At 44.5% G+C, this 10,463-nt stretch overlaps 1 protein-coding gene across 4 annotated transcripts in view; it reads left to right on the top strand.

The window, feature by feature from the left end:
- The first annotated feature begins 319 nt into the window (after nucleotides 1-319).
- AMPD3 (adenosine monophosphate deaminase 3) overlaps nucleotides 320-10,463 on the top strand; it is a 39,906-nt gene continuing 29,762 nt past the window's right edge. Inside the window, exons 1-3 of one of the 4 annotated variants that reach the window (XM_083725095.1) lie at nucleotides 320-3,158; nucleotides 9,542-9,767; nucleotides 9,922-10,117. In XM_083725095.1, coding sequence (XP_083581221.1) covers nucleotides 3,086-3,158; nucleotides 9,542-9,767; nucleotides 9,922-10,117 — 495 coding nt within the window. In that variant the 5' untranslated portion in view covers nucleotides 320-3,085. Of the gene's footprint in view, nucleotides 3,918-9,541; nucleotides 9,768-9,921; nucleotides 10,118-10,463 lie in introns of all 4 variants that reach the window. The other 3 variants (XM_083725097.1, XM_083725098.1, XM_083725096.1) reach the window with 3 other exon arrangements.

Here is a 10,463-nt window from a genome sequence, read left to right as displayed (position 1 = left end):
ACAATGTCACCCCCTAAATATGGGAAATATTAAAAATAAAGAGTTACAGGTTTCCAGAGCTGGTGCGGTATGTGAAGAAGCGGCAACCCTGCATCTATGATACTATGGGACACGTCTACATACAATGTCGTCTTTTAAATGAACGTGCATTTATTTGCACATGTATTATGAAATATATTGATGTTGATTCATTGATTTGTTTCTTTTCTTGTAGCTTGCCAATGCTGACAGCAGCATGGTGAAGCACCCTGGCTAGAGGGAATATATGGGAGAAAATTGTATGAATTTTAGGTTTACATATTTAAAAATAAATTCAGAATAATATTTGACCTATCTAAAGTACCTATGGAATGCTGTAGCATTATGGTGATGAGCACAGTGATAAATTATATTGGGGCAAATGTGTACTGTACAATAAATTTTCTACCTCAGCAAGACACTTTTAAAAACCACATTCATCTTACTAAAGGAAGCGCATGCCTTAACGCTTAATTACCAACCCAGACACAGGCTGACATCCATTACCCATTTAGGCTTCATAGGCACACTTCCCCAAAGGTGCTTAGTCAGCAACTCACAAAGCTTTTCGGCTCTGCCAGGCTCAGTGGGGTGCAATCCATCCAATGTAGAAATAAAGTAAATGCTCCCACTACTCTCACCAGCTCTAAGCAAAAAAACAGCACTGCCTGCAGTGGAACTGCAGGTAGTGCATCATTTTTAAATAGGAGATGGTGGGGCTCAGTCTCCCTGGAGTCAAATGCTGCGGATGGTTAGTTCTGCCCTCTAATTTCAAGTGCGTGAGACCTGGCCATTACTCAGTAGTGAAGGGCACGAACACTGTATATTTAGGAGTCCCACATGAAGAACAGGTTGTGGAACTATATTCTAGGCACACATTAAGTCCTGGCCAGAACCAGCCTCATAGAAGACTCTCTTAAGTCAAGTAATACTTTTTTTTTTTTTTTTAAAGAACCAACTTTATTTTCACTGAATGTTATGGGGACTGCATCCAATAGAGTTTACACTGGCTGTGATCCAATGAGCTACTTTAGGAATGCTGGAGGGCTTGAGTATGCATAGCATGGTTTTAATTTGAAAAGTGAAACACAGCACTACATATTTCGTTCCACACCAGAAATTTATTTCGAAAGTCACCTCAGTTGCAAAAGGAGCTTGCAGTGTGGCATGGGGTGGTACTATTGAATTTCCTCAGCCCCAAGCTCACTGCCCTTGGGGAGGACCTCTAATATAATATATTCTATTGTTATGAGCTGGGGGTGGGGGTGGGGAGTGTGGATGGAACCCTGGGTTCCCTTCCAGAACTTGTGATCCTGCATCCAGGACAGTAGAATGCAAAGGAAGCTTGCCAAACCAGTTCCTTTATCAAGGCAATGGCTTTGGCTGGCTGGTTGGTTTTAGCATAACCAAGTAAGTAATTCTGCTCAGCTTCATTAATTATGAACACAGAAATTTGGGGTCCCCTGCAAAATGCGGCAAAACAACTGCAAAACTTTGGCACCGGTTTGGAGAAGATATCCAATACAACTAATGAGTGGGCCTTTCCCAAGCAGCTCACCTAGCTTGCTACTTGGCAGAACAATAGCCATAGTTGTGTGCAGGCTGGAAGCAGGCTAAAAGCTGCAGAGAGAAAGATGTCTTGCTCTTCCCTTGTTAGACTTCAGGGCTCCCCTGGAAACCTAAAGCAGAACCAAGATCTGTGGGGATGTTAATGCTGTGAGCCCTTCCATCCTATACACAGGTTTCTTATATGTGTGAATAAAACCATGTATCCTAAAATCACAACAGTCAAAGAATCCACACCACAAGTAAACACTGGAATCCCTGGTGCCTCTCAGGCTGGGGTGGTGGGTGACGATATTTTCTGTGTACTGTTAGTTCTATGTTATAATAATGAATCTACACTATACAGAGTTCGTTTTATAAATGAATGGAACTTGCTGACCCAGATCACACCGCCCCCTCCTGCTCCAGCAACCCTTGAACACATAATAGCAAGGAATTCAATCTCACACCCACCCAAAGTGAAGGTCGTGTAAATCCAACTGATGTCAACAGAAGAGCTATGTGCATGTTTAAATCTCTCCAAGTGAAATCAATGGGCTTTTAAAAACGTTCCGCTTTGTCTGGATCGGGTCCAATAACGGCAAGTTACTCTTGCCTAATATTTCCTCAAGGAGTTTTGGATGGGTTTCAGCTAAATCATGATAACGTTTATTACGACGCTAACACAGCATGGTGCGGAAGGATGCGGTCAAACCACCTTCCTGCGGCAATAGGAAGCCTTTCTCTGGACGCGAGCCAGAGCCATGGCTTTCGGGTTGCCTTTGCCCGCAGCGCGCTTCAGCTCCCGTCCAGATATGTGGACGGTGACTCAGAAGCAGCAAGTCCCACAGAGTTTACTTTGCAAGTCCTGTTGGCCTCAAAGGGTCTTACTTCAGAGCAGATCCCTTCAGAGCAGACAGAATTGCACTGTTATTTACTCCTCCATAAACGTGCACGCGATTGCCGCCTCAGGGCTAGGGTGGCCCCGAAGCAAAAGACGAAAAAAGGCTCCTGCACCTTTAACAGACGCGCAGACTTTTTTTGCCGAAGAAGTTTCTTTTTCGCCAAAACTAATTAAAGGCGCAGGAACCTATTTCGCCTTCGCACGTCGCAACTTGGCGCTTGAATTCAAAGAAAGTGACGCGCGTCAGGCTTCCTTGAATTCAATGGTCAGGCAAGCGACGCCACACGCTCCCGTGTTGACGCTCCACGTTGGTTATCTGCTCGCAAACAGCGAGAGCGTCTGGGCCGAGGAATCTCTTTTCCTCTGGCTGCGAGACTTTCGGTGTCTGCAGCCGTGCGAGGCGCTGATAAGCGGGGCACTCAGGAGACAGGCGCCCTCTCGGCGCAACCTCGGGGAGACACACGCTACTACTGCAGCCCAAGTTACGAAGAAGCCTCGGCCGGGAAGGGCAGCTTCCCCCAAGGCGTGCCTGCGCGGCCTGGCGCCCTCTCTCCACCAGAGGGACTGAGCCGGCGGCGCTTGGTAACCTGAGCCCTCCTCTTCCTTGGGAGAAGTTTCATGCTGGCGCTGGAGAGGCTCGAGGAGGAGCTGCCACTCCTGTTGCTGCCGCGAGAGCGAGGCGTGGAGAAAGGTGGGTGCCCGGGAATTGGCTACCGCTCGACATTTTCCTGATAGACCATCCCGCCAAGGACACCCGACTGAGGTAGATTCGGCGCAGCTACGCCTTGTGTGTCTGTAAACTGCGTGTTCGCCCGCTCTCGCTCGCTCGCTCGCTCTCCCGTTGCCACTCAGTGCGCAGGGCAAAATAGGACGACGGAGAGGAGTTTCAGCGCCGGGTGAGCATCCCGGGTGAAGCAGCTCCGAGAGGCGCGGGAAGAGAAAATGGGGCGCCCCCCGGGAGGAAGGGATGCTAAGCGGAGAGGAGACGAGGCAGCCCGTCCTGCGCCTCCGCGGGAAAGGCGCGCGCTAGCGGGGAGCAGATGGCGCCTGCTCTCGCCAAGGATGGGGCCGCCTTTGCCCAGGCAGGAAGCAAAACGTTTCGCCCCCGTCAGGTTGAAGCCTGACCCCTCTTCCCACCCCCCACCCTCGCCGCCCAGTCCTTCCCGGGCTGGGGAGATGACCCCCATCCCAGAACAGGGGCGGGCGGAGCGGGCATTGCGCGGCCGGCCTCACTGCCTGGCTGGGCTCACTGCGGGAGCTGCAGAGCGCAGCGGGAGTGCGGCAGCAGCAGCTGCTGGCTCCGGCGGCTCCTCCCTCTTCTGCTTTCTCCTCCGGCCAGCCGGCGACTGACTCTTGTCCGCTCTGGCTGGGGGGAAAGAAGGCTCCTTGCCTGCCGCCCGCGCCGGCGAGGCTCGGCGAGCGTCTGCCATGACTTTCCCCGGGGCGCTAGGTAAGTGGCGGCTGCTTTCCAAGCAGGAAGTGAACGGGGCGGGCATGCAAGAGCTGACCTTGCCGGGTAGCAGCGGGTTGCAGCCGCCGCCAGAGCCGGAAGAAGCTGGGCTGGCACCTGCAGCAGACCTGCTCGGCCGGGGAGAGCAGCCTGTATCCTTGGCTCCCATCACTAGGAGGAAGACCCGTCGCCTTCCCTCCTAGCTCCATCGGTTCCACGTCCTCCCTGCTTTCTTCGCCACAGCAGAATAAGACTCATTTTCATGGCATGCGCTCATGAAATATTCAGGATCGCCCATAGCTGGGTTCCTGAATCAATCTTCTGAAAGAGGAAGAGCGAGAACAGTTCCTGAAGAGGTTTATTGAGGACAAGTTACTTACTTATCCTGGCCCCCCCTAAAAAAAAAAAAAATCCCGAACAGAAACGGTATACTAATACTTCATTTTTATTTTTAAAAGACCTATTCTGGAAACTTCAGGTTAATGCACTGACTCATTTAGTTCCCACGGTTTCCAGTTGTAGCTTTGGCCTTATTCATCTTGTTGCTCTGCTTCTCCCCTCCCAAAACAGAGCAAGCCATTTTTGGATTTGGAAATCATAGTAAGTTTCTGGATTTTGCTAGTTTGGTAAGAGCACATAAGCTGATGTGCAGGGACATCACCTTAGCCTAGTTCGCTCCTTGATTCTTGAGTACTGCAGAGCGCTAGCCTTGCATGTTTAATTTATTGTATATCGCCTAGAGAATTTATATGGTGAGGCAACTAATAAATGTCAAAAATAAATAAGTGTTTACTGAATTCAAATAATAAATTAATAAATGTATCTATTGCCTGCCCTTCATACTAAGATGCCAGGGCAGGTCACTACAATTTAAAATGCAACCTTCCAAACAGTTTGAAATAAATTACAATTACAAGAATAGGGTGGGTCTTTAAAAAGTACATTGCAAGTGTCAAAGGCCAGGGTTAAGAGACTGCATAGTGAAGGTGTCAGGCACTCCTCTGGGGATAGAATTCCACAGTTTATGGGATGGCTCAGAGAACACCCTCACCTGGATCACACACACCACCTATCTAAGAGTGCTGGAAGTACCAAGAGGGAACTCCCTGCTGATCTTAATACCCAAGAGGTTATGTAGGGAAGGATGTGGTCTTTCAGTTATTTGGGGTCTAAGTCTTTAGGGCTTTAAACATTTCATGAGCATCTGTGCCCAGAAACAAACTGGCAACCAATTCAGCTGTTTTAGATCAGGGATTTAGATGAGATACTAATCGAACCCAAGGCTGTAATCCAGCTGCTGCATTTTAGAACATTTTAAGTTTCTGAGTCATCTTGAAGGGCAGCCCCACACTGAGCGCACCACCATAGTGCAGCCAGGAAGTTACCAGAGCATGGAGTACAGTAGCCAAAGAATTTTTGTCCAGAAAGAGCCATAGCTGCCAAACTGTAGCTGTAGCTGAAAAAAATGTACTCCTAGTCACACCTTCCAGAAGTGTACAAGCCCATCCAGAACAGTCAGTCCACCGCCCTGCCCCCCGCATCCTGGACTTGAGAACTCAGGACATGAAACACATCTGTCTTTTCAGGATTCAAGTTTAGTTAATTGGTCCACATCCAGCCCACTGCTGCCCACAAGAACTGGTCTTAACACCTTAACTGCCTCTCCCAATTCTGATGGAACAGAGAGAGTGAGAGCTGGGTCTTGTCTGCATAATGATGATACCTCATTCCAGATATCCTGATAGTATATCCCAGGTGCTTTGTATAGGTATCAAATAGCAGGAGGACAAGATGGAACCCCTCCCAGGTCTCACAATTCTGTCTGAATCTGTGCAATTCTGCCCCTCTAGTGTCTCAGTGTTGTTACAGCAGACCTCCAAATGTGTCAGAGTGCTAGTCTCTTGGCCAGATAACAAAAGCCCATTCACCGCTTGGAAAAGCTCAGCTACATAACTACTTGTTGATGCACTGGTGGCAGAGAAGTAAAGTGTTTTTTTGCCACTGCTATGAGGAAACTAGTGTTTGTTCAGGGTTGGGTTAGGATTTGCATCACCTACACTCTTACCTACCAACACTGCTTCATTTCATGCTGGTTACTAGAATACCAAGGCAACCTAAGTGCTCCACAGAAATGGTGAGGGCACCCAGGAATGGTTGTGTCAATGGCTCTATGCATTTCACCATTCCATAGTGAGATGAGAGCCTCATTAGGAGTACCAGCCATGTCAGCTGGAAAATCCCCCCAAGTATTCAGGTTTCCATAAATCTCCAAGGGTGGGGAATCTCACACCTTGCAGAGTGGAGTAGCTGGTTTCAGCTTTAGGAATGGTAAGAGGACATGGGTTTCTTTATCCCTACTTTCTTGCTTAAAGGAATGCAGGCTGAGACCTTGGATGGATAGTGGCAAAATAAATATTTATTTTAGTCTACAGCAGGGGTGGGGAATCTGTGGTCCTCCAGATGTAGGATTCCAGCTCCCATCAGACCCAGCCAGATGGGCTGATGGTCAGGGATGATGGGTGTTGTCCCACAAGTTGCCCATTTTGAAAAGACTTCCTGGGACACTCAAGACCTTTGGTCTGAGCAATAAAAGACACCACCTGTGTTACAAGACTTGATTGTTCTTGGTGGATAGTTATAGACCTGGACTTAGACCTTGTACAATATGTTGGTTACAATAGACTTAGCAGAAAAGCCAGTTAGAAACCTTGTTGCAGAGACCAAAAAAGGGGGAGGAAGGGAAGGGAAACATCCTGTGCAGTACAAAGAAATGGGAATGTTGAAATACTTTGGCACCTTATTTATTAGCAATCACTAGAATATATCAACATGTAATGTTTGAAATTGTTCTTAGACTGAAAATAAATCATTTCCTAAGCAGCCATCACAGCTAGTAGCTATTAATAGAAGATTGTTTCCCATTTAATAACAAGCTCAGATGCCAACAGTTGGAAAGTGGAGTCATGCATGTAGGAATAGCATCACATAAAGACTGTTCCAAGTTACACAACTTTTGGGAATGATTTTGTTTTCAGGATAAATGTTTTCTTCCTTGTAATCAAAGCAACGCTGATTGCATGGGTAAAGCTCCTAATAATGCTAAGCCCTTAAAAACCCTTTGATTTCAACAGGAGATATTTCAACACATGCTTTAACACTTTCACTGAAATTAATAGGACTTTAAAGTGGTTAGAGTTCAGCCATGCCTTTGGCTTTGAAACCTGGGATAAATTTAGAATTCAATGCCCAGACCTACATTTCTACACAGGGTTTTTAAAAATAGTTTATTGGTTCATGAACATTTTTAGCAGGTGTTAATAGAAACTTTGGCTTCATGTAGTAACTGACAAGTACAAGGAATTTCAGATGCATTTAAAAAATTGAAACTACAGTAAATATTGCAAGGTTATATTCCAGAGTAAATATTATATAGCTTATTTAAGAAGAATGGTTGATAAAAAAAATGGACTTTAAAAAGAAATGTTAAGGAGTTTTCTTTGTTACTTAAATTAAAGCTATTCATGAATGAAGGTTGTTTTGGTTTATATAGAGAATGCAGCAAATATCTTATGGGGGAGGGAAAGCGTTTTAAAATTACTATTAATGCTGGTCTTTCTCTTTCCCCACATAGAGTTTAAAGAAAGAATATAATCTTAGAGATTCAGTTTAAACACTCTTCCTCTTATAAACACAAATTATTCCATTGCAAAATTGCTTGACATTTATGATAGAAAAATGGTATGAATTAGAATGATGAATATTTGCTATCATTTGAAACTTTCAACTGTTTGGCTGTGCAAGAATGCTAGGAGGGCACTTGAAATAATAAATAAACAATTTATTATTTATATTTTGCTCTTTTACAGTCACAACCAGAGTGGCTAGCTGCATATATAAAATTCAACCATAAAATACAACTAAGTTGGTTTTCCTTAAATCAAACACAGATTTTAAAACACAAGATACAATTCAGACTTTAAACTCAGGCAGTAACAAAATTAAATAGGACTTCAAAAGATTAAAGACCTGGAGTGAAAGAGATGCTTTCAAATTCTGTTAAATGATGTCTGTACTGGGGGGGCTGATGCAGCTCTGTTGAAATAATGCCCCAGAGCTGTATTGGCACAATTTAAATGGTACTGTTTCTCATGCTGTCTCATGATGACACGGAAGTGGTACCTCTGAAGCTGATGCCAAGGGCCAGGTAGCTCATAAAAGGAATTCAGTGGTCCTTAATACAATCTTATGACAATCTGGTTGTAGACCAGGGTGGCCCTATTTTTAATACCAAGTGGATCACAAGACTACTTTGACACAGAATCCATGCCACACCCTGCCTTGTCACCCAAGCGAGGAGCTGGGTTTTGGTAAGGAGGCTTGAGGCTCTGGCAGGTTCCTAGAGCTCTACCACCTTCTTCACAAAGCTGTTCTAAGTCCTAAGCACAGAGGTGCACAATACAAGGAAAGATGAATCGACATTAATCCTTAAACCTGTTGAAATCAGTGCAATTACTCATGTCTAATCAAGGATAAACCTAGTTAAGTTCAATGGGGCGGGCTTCCAGGTAGGTGTAATCCTATGCCACTTACTTGGGGGTAAGCCCTACTGAACTCAGACTTATTTCTGACATGTATAAGGTTTGCATTGCTGCATGCCACATACGGCCGATAGTAGATGCAATTTAACGTTGACCTGTCCAGTTGAGCTTCATTTATTTCAATAGGACTGAGATGTGCCTAATACATGCTGGATTGCATTCATTATTTCTAAGTTTTACTAGTTTCCGGTGGATATTGCACCAATTCACACAGCCAAATGGTTGAGAAAATACTGTGCATCTAAATTCAATACAGCATAAGTCAAAGCAATCACTGCTCACCCCAAAGCTACAGTGCCCTCCCAGAGCTGCTAAAAGTGAGTTGAGTGGTGATGTGGTAATTGTGGATGGAGTTGTGAGATGGGTGCTTAATGAAGGAATCATTCAACCACTTCATCACACATTGTACTTCATATAAATAAGCTAAATTTGTGTTCTTTGTTTAGTTAGCCCAATTCATGAAAATTGACTTGTGCTTCAGTAATTGCCACAACTGTGCTGTCTTGTTTTATGTGCCCAGTGAGTCTTCTATTTTCCTCCGTTGACAGCAGCCTGCCACACGGTTTGAAATGCCTATTTTGTAACTCTGGGAAGTTTCAAATGTGATTTCTAGGGCTGATGTTTGGAAAGAGTGAGAAACTCACAGTGCTTTACGCTTGCACACAGCTAATGAGGCTTATTTTAAAAAATGCATTCAAAATGTTTAGGATTGGAGTATAGTGACCATAGGCATCAGAATCAAAACTAGAAAATTTGAAATACATCATGCAGGAGTGAGTAGAGCATTTCTTCATCTGATTTTGAAAATTCTTGTTGAGTAGTCCTAAGCTCCAAAACTGGTATTGCCATATAAGAAAATTCTTGCTCTGGTGACTGTTAAAAGAACACAGTGTTCACTGTAAATCATTACAGTGGTGTAAAATTGCACAAATTTTAAATGACTCTAGGATTAACTAAAAGACAGTGATTTATTTTTGATAACTAACTGTAACATGTAGCCTATAATTGCATATTTTCCCCCCTTAGCTGAGATGCCCAGACAGTTCCCAAAGCTAAATCTCTCTGAGGTTGATGAGTCGGTGCGGCTTCTAGCCGAAAAGGTTTTTGCCAAAGTTCTTCGAGAAGAAGACAGCAAAGATGCCTTGTCACTATTCACCGTGCCTGAGGATTGCCCTATTGGGCAACAAGAGGCGAAAGAAAGAGAGCTGCAGAAGGAGATGGCAGAGCAACAGTCATTGGAAACAGCGAAAAGGTTTGTTCAATGACTATGCAGAAGTAACTTAAAGTCTTTAGTTAATATGCATAATGGCCGGACATTTTTGAAGTAAAATTTAACATTAAACCTGATTTTGTTGATCTCGAGATGTGTCTTACTCACTTACGTGTTGTTTACTATGGAAACTTAGGAAGAAAAGTTTCAAGATGATTCGGTCCCAGTCCTTGTCGCTGCAAATTCCACCACAAGAAGTGAGAACTCTGTCGGACACCCCAGTTGTGTCTCCTCCTACTCCAGTGCTTCCAGGTTCTTTGCAACCCACCCAAAGGATGTATGATGTACCAGAATTTCAAAGAGTTACAATTAGTGGGGATTACTGTGCTGGGGTAAGGAATCAGTCAATTTTTCCTTTTTTAGAGAGAGAGAAAAGGGGAAAAAATGTTAACTGTTGTATGCTTGTGTAATGTGAAATTAAATTGTTCTTTAATAATAATAATAATAATAATAATAATAATAATTTATTATTTTTACCCCGCCCATCTGGCTGGGCCTCCCCAGCCACTCTGGGCGGCTTCCATAAAAGCCAAAAATACAGTAAAATATCACACGTTAAAAACTTCCCTGAACAGGGCTGCCTTAAGATGTCTTCTGAATGTCAGGTAGTTGTTTATCGCTTTGACATCTGCTGGAAAGCTTATATTTGCCTAGTTACTCTAGAGATTGTATTCCAGG

Source organism: Podarcis gaigeae (genome assembly GCF_964106915.1).
Source record: "Podarcis gaigeae genome assembly, chromosome: 1".
Classification (NCBI taxonomy): Eukaryota; Metazoa; Chordata; class Lepidosauria; order Squamata; family Lacertidae; genus Podarcis; species Podarcis gaigeae.
Note: the sequence above shows the minus strand (reverse complement) of the source record. Positions and strands in the feature narration are given on the sequence as shown.